The sequence below is a fragment of the Thunnus maccoyii genome, chromosome 11, assembly GCF_910596095.1.
Source record: "Thunnus maccoyii chromosome 11, fThuMac1.1, whole genome shotgun sequence".
Taxonomy (NCBI): Eukaryota; Metazoa; Chordata; class Actinopteri; order Scombriformes; family Scombridae; genus Thunnus; species Thunnus maccoyii.
In genome coordinates this window covers 6,359,339-6,375,626 of record NC_056543.1, presented here as the reverse complement: position 1 = coordinate 6,375,626, position 16,288 = coordinate 6,359,339, and the positions used below count along the sequence as shown (strand labels likewise).

Below are 16,288 nucleotides of genomic sequence, written 5' to 3'. Positions count from 1 at the left end.
GACAGTGACACATGGACACATATCACTATAGACAACAATGAAGGCTTTAAAAGTTCAGAAGTGAATACACAACTCTAACAATCTATACAAAAACAGTCTGAGTTTCACAAAACTGGTTCGTACCGCAAGAACAGCAACAAATATATAAAGCTAGTACACAAAACCTCCAGTTGAGTAACCAGTAAAGCAGTGATACGGTCTTATGAGTATTCTGTAACCACTTCTTCTACATTTGTCTTCTTTTGCTGTAAAATCAACATACATAATCCATCTTAAGGAGTGTGGAAGTTGTTCTGCTCTATTTTCGTTCAAATCTGGACATTTTCTCTTAAACATGACTCAGCTTCCTGAAACCAAACAGCGTCTCCAAACACTGTCATCCATCTTCGAGCTGTAATTAACAGATTTCATGCTGAACAACAGGGCGACTGTGGAATAAACAGAACCAGAAACAGACACAACATCTGTGTTTTTGTTGATTTATTTGCCAACTCGTCATGACATGAAGGCATACGGAACGCTTTCATATACAATTATCCGCAAAATATGTTTTCTACAAGTACAAAAAGAAAAGAGGGGGGTTCAGAGAAACCTGTCGGATGTCTGCACGGGATAGAAATGTCCTTTTGTTTCGAGTGCTTTTGTCTTGATCAGTCATTCTACGTCCTCGCTGCTGCTTCCAGCGTCCGGCCCCGTGACGTCAGCTTCGGCGTCTTTCGGCGGCTCCTGCGGGTCTGACGGCTCAGGTTCAGACGCCTCCATCGGCTCCTCGGCTGGTTCTGGTTGAGGTGACAGCGTCTCTCCTCCTCCTCCTGCTGCTGCTGCTGCCGACTCCACCTGAGGAGAGTCAAAGTTGAGCTTACAGATATCTGCAGGTTTCAGTAAAACGGTTTTCTTTTAGTGCTAATTTCAGCAAAATTTAAATCCAGTTGTGTTTAAGAAAACTGCATCCTTGATAAAATGGAATAATTTTGGGAGGCATATAGTAGTTTTATGTTGATTATGGTGCACATAAATACAAAAAACTAGTTACTTCTCATACTTTATATAGTTGTGATCTGCCACAGGCTCATTCTGAATAAATGCCTGTGTTTTTTTGGCATTTTTGTCTTTATTTGACAGTCAGTGGAGAGAGATAGGGATATGAAATGCATCAAGAGTCTTGCAGCCAGGAGTTGAACCATGGATGTTGCAATCATGTGGTATGTGCTTTGGGGCGCCTGACAACTTTATTTTTGAACAGAATCATTAAATATCTTTAAAAACAGGCCTTTATTTTTCTGACCTACTTTTCCAGATTTCTATGAACGGGGGGATAAGTGGTCCAGCTGAACTCATGAGATAGTGTGCACTGAGTTTAACTGTATTTAACATGTAAATACAGGAAGTCCAACTGGTCTCACGTCTCACAATCCAAAGTCATTGTACCTGAGAAACAGCGTCACCAGTCTCCTCCTGTGTCACTGGATCAGCTTCCTCCTGCTCCATCGGCTCCTCTTCGTCTCTCGCTGCGACTGGATGTTGCTGCTCTGCTGGTTCTGACTCTTCTTCTTCTTCTTCTGCTGCTGCAGCAGCGGAAACCTCTGCTTCAACTGGGCCAGCTGGATCAGGAACTGGTTCAATCTGTGTTATAAAAAGCAGGACAGAAACAAATAATCAATAGAGTGAATAGGTGAAGGCTTTGTTTTTGTGTCACACAAGTGGACCGTGATAAATGACTTTATATGAGTCATTAAGTAAGAGTTGGCTGAGTAGGAATGACGCAGCAGTTCTGGAAAGACTTTTAAAAAGATGTCGCTGAAGGACACAAATGATTTATGGAGGGCAAAGTGTGAAACATCTTTATCTGTTACCTCTTTCTCCTCGACAGGCTCCACAGGCTTTGGCTCCGGTTTCTTATTGACTTCCAGGACCGACATGATGGAGGCAGGTATATGAGCTTGCTGTTATATAAAGAAAAAAGATAAACAGTCTGTAAACAAGAACCAAGAGCGACTTTATGACTCTCTAACTGACCTCATTTTAGTCACAGCGACATATTCAATCATTTAATTTCTTCATTCATTTCTGCAGTTCAAAGCCATGTAATTAATCAAATGTTAAGACAAAATGAACTCAAGTGTTGGATGTTTGGAAAATGTTTGGATGGTCGTGTGGGAGCAGTTAAGCTTCATTCACAACACGATACAGGACCAAACGAAGCTGAATGGAAATCAGGTCAGAGAATCGTGACGCAGCACAGAGAGAGCGTTAAGTGTGTAGATAGAACGATGGATGTTAACAGAAAACTGGAAAATGTTGAGTACGATTGTTATTCAAATCCATTTACAATCACAAGATACAGCAAAGTGAGGTATATGTTACTTTAAATTTCCTGTTTTTTATTATATATTATGATATATTTCCACTCTACAAGGATCCATTATTGAGAGAGTTACAGAATATAAATACCTTGGTTTATGGTTAGATGACAAATTCACATTCAGATTTCATTAAGACAATTTTGTCAACAAATTATAACAAAAAAACTGCTTTTTATATAGAAACAGAACTAACTTTCTCATGTTTTGCAGGAGAAAGATTGTTGAAGCTGTTATTGATGTGATTTATAAGCCTGACTCAGGTTTATTACTGCTGATGTTTACAACAATCATCGTCGTGTTCTGTACGAAGACGCTGGGTGGTCTCTGTCTGAGAGAAGTGACGAGCACATGTGTTTATTTATCTACGAGGCCTTTATATAACGTCTGTGTTAGACTGGTCCTCTGGATCACATCACACTCGAGTCCCTTCCAGTTCGTACTGAGCTTGAAAGATCTGCGTTTTGTTTTTATGCTCCGATCTTTAGTAACCTTTGGACCTTTTAAATCTATGATCACCAACCTCTTATCTTCTGTTTGTACTTGTTTTAATTGATTTGTTTTATATGTTGTATCCTTTATCAACTGTACTTATACTTGTTTTAATTGATTGTTTTCTTTTATCTCGTATCTTTTGTTATTATTTTATTGTACTTGACATAATTGTAAATGAGGACCAGCTCTTAATAAGAAGAAATAAACTACTGAATATTGTAAATAGGCTTTTCTGTATATGTTTCAGTATAAATAAGAGTTCCACCGTGACGACGGAGAATCTTGTGCACATGTGTATTTAATAAGATATCGTTAGATTTTAGGTCAGTGCAGCTGAAAGCAGCTCTTACCTGGTGAAGTGTGAAGGAGTGGACGTGCTGTAGGAGAGGCTCTCTCATCTCCGGGCAGCGTTCGAACACGCTGCTCAGCTGTGCGGGCGGCAGCTGGAGCAGGACGCTGTACGACTGAGGCTTCGTCCTCTGGCAGCACTTCACAAATCCTTCCCACACTTTGGGATACTTCCACACCTACAGGAGAAGATGACAAGCAGCGTTACACAGCGTTTCTAAAAGAGATGATGGAAAAATAAAATAGTTTCCAGGGTTTGGGTTGGAGAGTTTGGTTCAGACCTGCTTGGCGATGAGGCGGGACAGGATGTTCATGACGAAGCCTCCCAGTCGTGGGTACATGGTGAGGGACTGGATGACGGTTCGCATGAGCAGCATGGGGAGGGGACTCTGCTCCATCAGCTGCTGCATCACCACCGCTAACACCTCCGACGTGTACACGTTCTTCTCCCCGAAGCACAGGTTGGTCGCTGCAGCACAGACACGCTCGTTATTCATCATTATTCATTAAAATACTATTAATGCCAGCAGTGGTACATATGTAACAGACTGATTGATGATTGACAAAGGTCGTCTGTGAGGAACTGAACTGTGGAGATGATGAGATGTTGACTCAAAACATTCAGCTAGCAGCTTCTCATTGTAGCCGGCGCTGACCGTCACTCTCAACAGTTAAAATTATAAAAGTTATAAATATCTAATTAATTCTGTGAGTAACTTGATGGCGGTCCAAAATTAAACTTTCCTGTTGGGTTGGTGTGTTCTCTCACACTCTGTCCTCACTAGCTTCTTTTATCTTAGATGACTTTCAGGAGGAAACGGCCCATTCATACCCCGATCCTCATCAACAGACTGTACAGAACATTCCTGACGGTTCATGTGGCCAACAACCTGTCCTGGTCCCTGCACACCTCCTCTCTGGTGAAAACCAGCGTCTACATTTCCTGCGGAGGCTTGAAGAGGGCTCATCTCAATCCTTCCTCACCACCTTGTACAGGGGTAGCATTGTACAGAGTGTTCTGACCTGCAGCATCTCTCTCTGGCATGAGAGCTCTTAACACCTCAGACAGAAAGGCTCTGATGAGAGTGGTGAGGACAGCAGAGAGGACTATTGGGGGTCACACTGCCACCTATAGAGGATCTGGCTTAAAAACGCCTACTGGCTAAAGCGAGCAGCATCCTGAGAGCAGCTGATATAGATATTTTTATTTATTTGTGTTTTTAATGGGACCTATGCTCGTAATTTCGTTCTGCTTTTTTTGCTGAATGACAATAAAAACATCTTGAAAGTTTGAAAATTAAAATAATTTCTGTCTGTTTAAGGACAAATTCAACAGACAGGAGCCCAAATGAACATTGAAACATGTTTTTCTTGCTGTTATCATTCCTCCTGTTCATACTGACCACTAGAAGATCCCTTCATAACACACTTACAATGTCAGTGATGGAGGACGAAATCCTTCAGTCCAAATGAGTCAAATCAAGTAGAAATATTTCAACGTTACAGTCTTTTTGTTATTATACTTCCACCGCAGGAAACACTAAGAGCCTCCTCTCCCTGAGACCAGTGAAACACAAACCAGTGATTTTATGATTCTTCTGTTTTTAAAGCACTGCTTAGACTGGCACCAGTTTATATCTCTGAACTCTTCATCCTCTATTCTACCGTCCCACGACCCCTGAAATCTGCTGACCAATCACTGCTCTTCATTCCACGCTCCCACTTAAAACCCAGGATGGTCAAACATTTTCCTTTGTTGGATCCAAACTGTAGAAAATTGTGTTTTAAGACCCATTTAACAGTCATCATGTACTGGTCACACTCTGTTTTTATTACTTATTTATTCTATTCTACATTTATATTCATTTTCTTTTGATCCTCATACTTATGTGTGTGTTTTTATGTGATTGTAATTCTCATCTCTCTGTTTGCTGCTTTTAAAATGTGCTTTATGAATAATCTGACTTGACTCTGTGCAGCTGGTGTCCGGTGGTGTTTCTGTGGTTCCAACTACTCCGACAGAGTGAGACGTCTTCTCTCTAGGGGATCGAGTCACGTCAATCTCAGGAGTCTCATTTTCCAGTTAAACTTTTTGTTAATTAGACCTTCAGTATTTGGATGAAGTGGCTCAGAGGCAACACTTACTACTTCAATGTACCAGATTAAATCAACACTGCATATCTTCTGCTGTTATACAAGTACTGAATCAGACTTTAAGGACTTGCATCGGGGTTAGAGAAGCTGGACTGGGACATCACATCCCTGCTGAACACACATTGTGTTTTAGAGCTCATTTTGGGCTTGAAGGCTTTATCATTGAACACTGACCTTTTATGATAGACTTCATATCACATTTGGTTGAGTCTATGTTGTGTAAAGCTATCAGCAGGTCTCCTGGGGTGAGAGGGGACACGGACGAACTTCCTTCACCTGAAAAAACAACAATAACACAGTGAACACATCAGAGTCCTTCCTCCAAAGCTGACGATACATCTCACGAATAACAACAAAACTGACATTAAGTCTTTATTAATTTGGAAGTAAGGCTCCTAAATTTAGAAATAATGTGAGATGTAAACATGATATAACCAGCTGGAGACATAAATGAGTCTTACTGTGCTGAGTGCCCAACAGACGGTTGAACACCTCCTTCACTACGATGGGGTTGAGTTTGATCAGCTTGGGGAGAGCCTGGATGACTTCATTCTACATGAGAAACACAAATATAAAACAAAGAAACGTGTGTTTTTATGGACGAGTAGATACTGTTCTTATACAGTCATGTTATTTAACTTTAACCTGCATTTACTGGACGACTGATTTAAGTTTCAGAAATTACCTTTTCCAGACCGTTTATGACGGGGATTAGGAAACGAACATCCGGCACTCGTTTGTGGTAAAGGTCTCGTACTCTCTCCACCAGCTCTGGAGACGGAGGCACTGAACACACAGACAGAGAGAGACTGTTATATTAACCATAAATGTTTGTCATGTATCTGTCTTCTATTATGATCAGAGCTGCATGTTCAACTCCTCCTTTTTTAAATTTTTTATACCTTTATCTGTCAGTATGTGCAGACAGCGAGTCACTAGCGTTTCTGCTCCTTTGGGGCAGTTTTCAACCAGCAGCAGCAGCTCAGGAGAGTTCATCCCCATCCCACGGATCTGTGATAGTGGTGGAAAAACAACAAAGCTCAGTTAGAACATTGCTCAACGTATGTCAGTTTTGTGGAACTTTCTTCTTACTTCATTCAGTATTTTCTTCTCTGCTGTTTTTACGTTGTGACGACAGGCAGGTGTGTTTACTGTTTGCTCTAATTAACAAACCAGTGAAAAAACACATGAGGAAATAAATAAACATATAGTCCAATAGTCCAGATTGTTGATTTTGTCACGGCAGGTTTTCCAGACATGCATAACATCCACAGAACCGTATGTTTTGAAATCTGTTTCAGGTTCTTGGCACCATCATCGTCACTGGTTTTTCCTCTGGACAGCTTCCATCACAACTGGTACGAACTCAAACCTTGGTTTATTTTTCTGGACGCAGTTGTTGATCTTCACAAATACTGATGAACTGACCGGACCGTCTCAGAGACAAAACGAGGCGAACTACCGACGACAGAATGAGGACGTGAGACCCAGAATGCATCTGTGTTTTCTGCTGGTACGCTGTGCTTCAGTATCAAGATTTTTTAAATCGCAGTGAGGAGTGACTTACGGGCTGCTCTATCGCTCGGAGCACGCTGCGCTTGATGTCAGCGATGGCCTCGGTGTAGACGGAAGCCAGCTCGTGGACCAGCCGGTGGTTGAGAGGCAGCAGAGACAAGTAGAGGAACAGACACTGTCTCACCGTCTCCTCGGTCCACGGAGCAGCCACCTCTGTCTCAACACACACACAAACACTGTGAGCTCACAGGACAGGCTCTCTGCAGCCTTCACCAACATACATATAAGACTTTTAGAGACATTTTCAACACCACACTGAATGAAATTTAACATAAAGTATGACAGATATTATTAAAAACCATTCAAGTTAATAAGGCTTAGAATTATTTACATAGTTCAATGTGAAATAAATATTTATTTTAATTTATTTCACAACTAATTACTCATGAATCATGACCTGGATGTGGATAAGCAGCAGAAAAAGAATGGACGAACAGATTAACCAGTTAAAAAATAAATATTAATTTAAGGTCAGAGGTCTGGAACAACAGAACTGGGGGTTTTCCAGACAGGTTTTGCTAAAAACCACATAAAAAAATACATTTTATAACTAATATTATTGCCTGTAGCAAGCTAGAAAAAATATGCAAGATATTAAGACCCCTGAGAATGAACTTGAAGACTTGTAAAGGACCAGTTTGTAGGATTTAGTGGCATCTAGTGGTGAGGATGCAGATTGCAACCAACTGAATACTCCTCCTCCAGGCCTTTAGGAGAACCTACGGTGGCTGCAAAACTTGCAAAAAAAAGGCAAAAGACCCTCTCTAGAGTCCACATGCCAATGTTTAGTTTGTCCATTCTGGGCTACTGTAGAAACATGGCAGTCCAACATGGTGGGAGAAGACCTGCTCCCTATGCAGATATAAAAGGGCTCTTTTCTACGGTGATGAAAACATAACAATTCTTATTTTCAGGTGATTAAACGCTAATTAAAACATACTTATGAATATTATATTCAATTTCTGCCAAGTCTGTTCTGCTAAATTCTACATACTGGTCCTTTAAATACCCTCTGAGGCCTATTTTTTTTTGAGGAAATCTAAGTCAGTGCTTTTTAAGACCTGCAGGAGTCGTTGTCTTTACCCCAACAATACTGGAAGGGAAACAGTCATAACAACAACTAACCAACATACATAAATTCTGATTTCTAGTTGTAAAATCATGATATAAGGAACAGACGTATCAGCTACTAACAACATGTTACTGTGCGTTTCAGGGATTTCAGGGAAGTTTAAACAAATAACATCATATTGAAATCATCCACATATATTCCACACCTGTGTCTTTATCAGCCCCAAAGAGCAGAGATGGAGGGTTCGGGTGGACCAGAAGCTGCATGTAGTTCAGGGCAAACTTCTCGATGTAGTCCCTGAGGTGGTCCTTCTCATACATGCGCTTGAGGAAACCCAACGCGGTGGTGCGCACCTGAAAATAAAACACAGTCATTGCAAAATATGACAACCAAAGAACATCACACTCATAGAACAAGGTTTCTACAGGATTCATCGAGGACAGACAAAGACTACTGACAGGAAATGACATCACCTTTTCCTTTTCATGTGAGCTGAGGTCCAGCAGCACGTGTAGATACTGAAACTGCCTCGAGGGTCGTTTGATGATGAGCTCCTTCAGAGTCGTCATTCCCAAATAAACCCGCGACTGAAACAAAACATTACAACGAACGGTTGAGTCCACATGTCAGGAAGTGATACGATATTTTAAATAAGCTGCGTCTTCATCCCGTGATTTACCTCGTCTTCACAGTAACGCCGGATCACCTCCAACGCTGATTCTGTTATAATGGGAGCCTCCAGAACCAGTTTGGTGAAAAGTCTGGAAGAGACAGAAAGTGAAAACATGACTCAGTTTATTCTGATCTTTACCTTCAAATATGAAAACCTAAAGCTGAACAAAGGCTGAGAGCTTTGTTTAAGAGTAGTGTGTGTGTATATATATATATATATATATATATATATATATATATTCTACTCACATCCAATGTATTCATTCTAATGTATAAACCCCCAAAATCATCAGTTTTTAAATTTCAGGCTAATAATAGGTTCACTTTTTTGCTCCATAGTATCAGCTAATAAACACACAATCAGGTCAACACAGCTTGTTTTACATTAAAGAACAAAAGAAAAAATAAGAGCTAGAAAAACAAAAATAAGGCAACTTTTCAGTGGTGGAAGAAGTATTCAGATCCTTTACTGATGTAAAAGTACTAATACAGTAATGTAAAAATATTCCATTACAAGTAAAAGTCCTGCATGAAAAATCCTACTGAAGTAAAAGTACATAAGTATTATGAGCTTGATGTAGTTAAAGTATTGCAGTAAAAGTAATGACTGATATATTATTATATATGACATCATTAGATTATTAATAGTGAAGCATCAGTGTTAGAGCAGCATGTTACTGTTGTAGCTGCTGGAGGTGGAGCTAGTTTACACTACTTTATATACAGTTAACTAGTTTAGTCCAGTGGTACTCAACCTATGGGTTAGGCCCTTCCAAAGGGTCAGCAGATAAATCTGAGGGGTCGTGAGATGATTAATGGGAGAGGAAAGAAGAAAAAACAAAGTTCTGATACACAAATCTGTTTTCAGTTTTTGGACTTTTTCTCTAATCTTTGATTTTTGCTGAAATATTGGATCATTTGAACATTTATTGAAATGAAAGCATGTGAGAAGTTTAGAGGGAAAAATCACTATTTGGTGGAGATGTTAACAACTCATAGACATGTGAAATGTGACCCCGACTACACACTGCTTTTTGTAAGACGTCAAAAGCCAAAAAAGTTGGAAACCACTGGTTTCATCTTTAACAATGTGTTGTATTTTAAAAGCTTGTTATATTATCCATTGTGTCAAATCTTCATCTGAAAAGTAACTAAAGCTGTCAAATAAATGTAGTGGAGTAGAAAGCACAATATTTCCCTCACTTGAATAAATGTACTTAGTTACTTTTCACTAATGCAACTATTAATATGTTTCCTCACCCGTCCCTCTGCTCAGGTTTCTCCTGCAGACCTGACAGCAGCGTGTAGAGACAGTGGTCGTAGCTGTCCAGCAGTCCGGTGGGCAGCTGGCCGAGGTAGGTGTTGTACTCTTGGTACAGGAGAGAAAACGCCAGGTCGCTCCTCGTCCTGATGTCATCCAGAATGAATTCCAGCACGTCGTCTTTCATCATCCCTTCAAACTGCGTCACCAGCCTGGAGAGGAGCTTCACTCTGACCTGCCGCACAGATTTAACGTGTGAGTGTTTCTCACTCGATCATAACGAGACAACGTACAAAGGTTTGGATCACTTACGTGGGACATGCCGCTTTGAGCGATCGCCTTCTCTGAATGCAGGATGCGTTTGACTGTTTTGGAGGTCATCTTTTCAATCTGTGTGTCTGATAAAGGCTGGACGACGTCTGACAATCTAAACACTTTTTTTCTCCCGCTCGCTCCCGCCAGCCTGTAAAAGAAAAATACATTAAATGATGTACACAAAAGATGCAGCTTACAATACTTCTGCCATCTTTGTGTTAAAGATAGATCTTCTAATGGTCGATTACAGCAATAAAAAGCTACTTCAGACTTGTTGAACTTGCCCTTTAACGCCTGAACTCACTTGGTTTGTGCGGAGGGGAGGATGGGTTCAGGAAGCCTCTTGACCGCTGTGGGAGCCTCTGCGGTCGGAGTCTTCTTAGCGTAACCTCCCACCACAGAGATCGCTTGTCCCATCATCACTGCTGGAACTTTGCGCTTGATGAGCAGGTCCTTCGCACTGGAGTCTTCCTCGCTGCCTTCCTCTTTGCCTGCATCGTCCTCTTTCGCTTTGCTCTGCTCCAGTCCTGAAATATTTATGTGTTTTTAATTAAAGACCAACAAATAAAACATTTTTAAGATCGATAGTGATATGAATATTGAGAGTAACTGAAAATGATGAGGAGTTGTGACAAATATATGTACTTGACAGAATATTTTACAGTAACAGCAAACAAAAGGATGTAGAGCTGCACCTAATGATCATTATCATAATTGATCAATCTGCCTATTATTTTCTTGATTAATGGTTTCATCTATAAAATGTCTTCAAATATCTTGTTTTGTTGGATCAACAGTCTAAAGATACTTTATTTTACCATCATGTATGACACTTAAAACCTTTAAATCCTCACATCTGGGAAGGTGGAATCAGCACATTTTTGGTATTTTTCCTTTAGAACATTATTCTATAATCAAAATAATGCCAATTAATTTGATTTATTGCTGCAGCTCTAAAAGATGAAGTAAAATCTGTCAAACACAGCAAACTTATTTTAAACTTAAATTGATGAAATGAAAAAGAAGGGTCATATGTACATAAAATTCTTGCCTATAAAACATGTTTTAACTGCAGTATTATACAATAATATTAGCTGATAATATCCTACAAATTTGATCATATTGCACCTCGTTTAACCTGGACGACTGTGTAACATCTGAAAACAGAAAGAGATAATTATCAAGTGAAGTTGAGTCTTTGTTGCTAACCTGGACCAATCCCTGCTGCAGTCATCTGCGTGGCCATCAGTCTGGCCAGATGTTTAATCTGAGCATCGGTGCCTGCCGACTCGACAGGTGTGTATGTGGCCTGGAAGGATGCTGGCATGACGTCGGGCAGATACACCATGCTGATGAGCACCTGAACGATTGAGACGGAGATTAGTAAGAGCTGAACTGTCACACAGTCGGACTTGAAGTGAGAGATTAAACACAGAAACAGTCTGCTGCTGCTGCTGCTCACCAGGTTTGCTACGTTCTCGGGGTTGAGCAGCGGACGCAGGAACTCGGCTGTGACGTCAATGGCGGACTGAGCTACTGGAACGGCGGGTGGTTTTGGGACGGAGAGAGGGGCTGGCTCCTCTTTGTCCTCATCATCTTCAATCAGGGCCGGCTCTGAACGCAGAGGGATGAAGGTCATGAATACTGGCGGCTTACAACAGCAGCAGTTTCCTCTTTCAAGATGTTTTCCACCAGGATAACATTCATGTCTAAAAGTTACCAGTATTCTTGAATATTTGACATCTCTACTCACCTATCTTGACCTTTTTGCCCTCTGTGTATTGTTCATGGCGAGGTCTCTTGCGCTGCTCGCGCAGTGCGGGTGTGGAGCGGGTTATTTCACTCTGGGGCATTCCCAGGTCCAGCAGCAGAGTGCTGATCTGACCCTGGAACTCCAGGCTGCAGGGATGCTTGAGAACCGCCACCAGGTGCAGCTTCAGGTTCTTTCGCACGCTGCTGACCTGAGACTTGGCCAGAGTGGGCGGCAGGTTCGCTGAAAAGGTTCAAGTAGAAAAAAAACATCTTTATCAATAAAAGAATGGCTCTTGTAATCCAGAGCGATCGTCCATCTGCAGCTCTCCTGTGCAACATTGAAAGCAAACAACAACAAAACAAAACCTCAGAACATTAACTGCTGAGCAAAGTCACAGAAACAAATTAGCTTGAAACTGTATGAATTATTATTTCTGTTTGTTTCTTATTGTATAAAAGTTGTTTGTGATTTATATACCTGCAGCCCTAAATAGTTTGGTGTCAACATCAGGCTGACATCATGCTTGTTTTAAATGACACTCACCATGCAACGTCTCATACGCCTGCACCACCTTTGACATGAACATGGGCCTCTGACGGGCGATGGTGGCCAGTGATCCCAGTGCTGTGGTGAGGTTAATGCTGGAAATGGCCGGGTGGACCATGAACTTCAGCAGCTTGTCCAGTGCGGTCTTCCCTTCTTCACACAGAACATCTAAATGAAGAAAATATCAGGACATGAGCGTCACGTTATGATTTAAAAAAAAACATTAAACTTCAGTTTAAACAGATAGATTATAATATCTGTACCGTAGCGAATGTACGAGTGATCTTTGGGTACTTTGTCCAGGCTGATGTCGCCCTCCTGTCTTTTGGGGACGTCAGAGTCTGACGTCCGTGGTGACAGAGTGACGATTAGTGATTCTGTGAACTTGATGGCGTGAGTTCGAACGCCGTCGTTTTCAGAGTCCAGCAATGCCAAAACATCTCCTTTCATCTGCGTGACCATATCCCAGCATGCCTCCTGCATCTCTGACACCACTTTGTTTCGCACCAACCACTGGGAGGAAAGAGAGACAGGAAGTGGATAAACTACACATACTGGGCCACGTTCATACAAGTAGCAGCTCGATTTTGTTGTTGTAGATTTCTTTAAAAGGTTATAACATGAGAATATTCAGTACCTGTAGAGTAACTTTGTACAGCTGTGTGAGTGTGAGGATGGCTTTCTTCACCACGTTCACGCTGTCGTCCTTCAGCAACATGTTCATGTTGGCGATCAGTCTGAGGAGGAGCTCGTTGTCCCGTTTACTGGAGAATACATTAAAGTTTGAGAAAATGGCAAAACCTTTTCTTTCACAGATTTACAACCATGATATGAGTAGACCGTGTGTGTGTGTGTGTGTGTGTGTGTGTGTGTGTGTGTGTGTGATAACCCACCATGCCTCCTCTATGAAGCCTATGACAAACTTTCTCACTTCGATAGACTTGTCGGTCTGAAAGGCGATCATCTCCTGCAGGGTGAACACGCCAGTGGGTGAATAATTATTGATTCTAGTTTGATATTTTGATATTTTGATATAAGTCAATTACATAATGTGTCCTTTCATGCTGAAAACAGCTTCTGAATTTAAATAGTTTTAATATTTCAGTTCAAACAACAGAAAGCTGCCGACGTGCTTACTTACATCCAAGAAGTTGTCGAGAAGAGAGGGATCCTTGTTGATGATCAGCTCCTGGACCTGAGGATTACATGAGTGCATTTATTCAGTGTGACCAGGCGGATCACATCCCAGCATGCACCGGGGCAGAAAGCAGGGAGACGCCCGGGCTAAGTCGCAGCACATTACAATGCAAAGTAGTCAAGTAATAGTTGGAAAACTTTAGTGTCTATTAAAGGAAAATACATAAATTCATACAAATGTAGAACCAATTTTGAGTTAAATTAGTCTAAAAATTATGATGAAACTGCATTTTATTCACAACAGTAAAATATAAAGAGATCAGACTACAAACCTGTTTGAGCACCGTGAGCTTTTCATCTGTGGTTATCAGCGCGGCCTGATTCAGAAGATCCACAACCTGCAATGGAAAAACAAACTGAATGAATTTTTCCTTATTTAGGTATTTATTATTTTTATTGTCTTTTAATGAAAACAGAAGTCTGGCTGCCATCTAACCAAAAGAATCGTACTGATTCTCTTATTGTTCACATGGAAAGCGTAACAGCTGCTTTCATACATTTCTACTCAACTCTAATGATTCAGATTAATTCTACTGTAGACCGAGTCTCCACTTAACTTATCATCTTAAAAACAAACCCTTTCCACACTATTTCATAGTGGACACAGCTTTTGTGCAATGGAAACAAATATAAGGAGAAATTAACCTTTATTAACTGAGCCATGTGAGTTTTTTTGTAAAACTGAGATGTTACTGGTTATTGGTCAGTTCAACCTAGCACACGACAACAGCTCCACACATCACCTCGACAGAGACTGCAGCTTAATTCATTAGCAGCCTCGATACTATCATATCAATATTTTGGGTATGTGTTTTTAATAAAAAGCCCACAGTGGGTGAAACTGTCTCTGAGGAAAAAGAAACAAGCACGACAGCGTCCCTGTGGAGGTTTAGCAGGTACATCCAACTTAAAACAGTCCCCAGAGCTCAGTAGAGAGATTAAATGATGCGTTATTCTTTGAACCCCTTATGGTGAACTGAAGAAAGTAGTTAGAGAGAGCCTACTACACCAGAGTACAACCCAAAACCAGATACAGTGGTCGGGTCCCTCCAAAGGGTCAGCAGATAAATCTGAGGGGTCGTGAGATGATTAATGGGAGAGGAAAGAAGAAAAAACTAAAAAATCTGTTTTCAGTTTTTGGACTTTTTCTCTAATCTTTGATTTTTGGTGAAATATTGGATCATTTGAACATTTATTGAAATGAAAGCATGTGAGAAGTTTAGAGGGAAAAATCACTATTTGGTGGAGCTGTTAACAACTCATAGACATGTGAAATGTGACCCCGACTACACACTGTTTTTTGTATCAAAAGCCAAAAAGGTTGGTTTCATCTTTAACAATGTGTTGTATTTTAAAAGCTTGTTATATTATCCATTGTGTCAAATCTTCATCTGACAAGTAACTAAAGCTGTCAAATAAATGTAGTGGAGTAGAAAGAACAATATTTCCCTCTGAAATGTAGTGGAATGGAAGTATAAAGTAGCATCACATGGAAATAATCAATTAAAGTACAAGTACGAAAAAAGTACAGTCCTTAAAAAAATGTACGTAATGTTAGTTGTTGTATCACTGTAAGTTAAAAGAATCTAAGGACGTAAACAAACCTTTTCACTGGTGGTCATATCGATGACCCGGGGAGTTGGACTTTCCTCCTCCATGATGCTGCTTTGCTTCCCTCACTGTGTGGATGACATGGTCTTCAAAATCCTATTAAACACTGAGACCTGTGCGACAAATGTTTGAATTTAGTTATATTTCATTAAAACCCGCTGTAATGAATCCCAATGTTGTCAGACTTCTAGCAAAAACAGAGGTTAGCTTTGAGTTAGCCTGCTACATGTACATGACTTAAATGCTAGATGTTCCTACCCTATTAAAATATAAATTAAATTAGCTATAACCCATTAATAACTAGCTTTAACTGTGATAATCAGAAACACTTCGTCCTCAGATAGCGTGCTAACAACATGCTAACACTCATGCTAACCTGCAAGCTGTTTACACGTTTTAATGACAGCTGTGTGAAAGCTACTCACCGCTAAACACAGCGATTTATTTTCGTCGTAACGACACCAAAAGATGCGGCTTGTGTGACAAACCTGTTAATGTAGAAGCTTTAATTTATTCAATAAGTACAGCCACTCTGCGCCATTTTTAATTCAAAGAGCGACGTCCTCCTCTTTCTTCTTCTACGCCTCCTCCTCCTTCTTCTTCTACTACTGTTTCTGAACTCACAGCGCAGCCACACTACACCGCCACCTGCTGGAGGCATGACCAACAACAACAAAAACAAACAATTGTTGCAGTGTTTATATAGTTCTCACTTATTTGTATTTCCAGTTTTTAAATGCAAGTCTACATTTTTCTATTTTATTTTAAGTTAGCTTAAAATAAAAAAGCAACATCCTCATAGATACAGAGTTTGCTAAATAAATAACACCACTACAAGATTCAACTTGTTCAACTCAAATTGTTAAGCTGATATTATCATTTGTAATGAAAAAAAAAGTATTACATTCAAAACAAATCCAAAATAGAAG

General features: G+C 40.4%; 1 protein-coding gene across 2 annotated transcripts; it reads right to left on the bottom strand.

The window, feature by feature from the left end:
* Positions 1 to 465: 465 nt before the first annotated feature.
* On the bottom strand, positions 466 to 15,957 carry sympk (symplekin). 2 transcript variants are annotated; one of them, XM_042425986.1, is made up of 27 exons: positions 15,785 to 15,957; positions 15,353 to 15,472; positions 14,021 to 14,086; positions 13,693 to 13,746; positions 13,445 to 13,518; positions 13,189 to 13,315; positions 12,815 to 13,064; positions 12,549 to 12,719; positions 12,006 to 12,245; positions 11,715 to 11,866; positions 11,462 to 11,612; positions 10,557 to 10,779; positions 10,250 to 10,400; positions 9,937 to 10,172; positions 8,684 to 8,765; positions 8,478 to 8,591; positions 8,210 to 8,357; positions 6,925 to 7,085; positions 6,260 to 6,368; positions 6,043 to 6,143; positions 5,819 to 5,909; positions 5,532 to 5,633; positions 3,485 to 3,672; positions 3,206 to 3,382; positions 1,854 to 1,943; positions 1,429 to 1,623; positions 466 to 837 (listed from the first exon to the last, which is right to left on the bottom strand). In XM_042425986.1, the coding sequence occupies exons 2-27, from the start codon at positions 15,404 to 15,406 to the stop codon at positions 655 to 657; spliced, it is 3,690 nt and encodes a 1,229-aa protein (XP_042281920.1). In that variant the 5' UTR covers positions 15,407 to 15,472; positions 15,785 to 15,957; the 3' UTR covers positions 466 to 654. The 2 variants fall into 2 exon arrangements, with proteins under 2 accessions (XP_042281920.1, XP_042281921.1); XM_042425987.1 differs by having other exon boundaries at positions 15,848 to 15,957.
* Between the last annotated feature and the right edge of the window lie 331 nt (positions 15,958 to 16,288).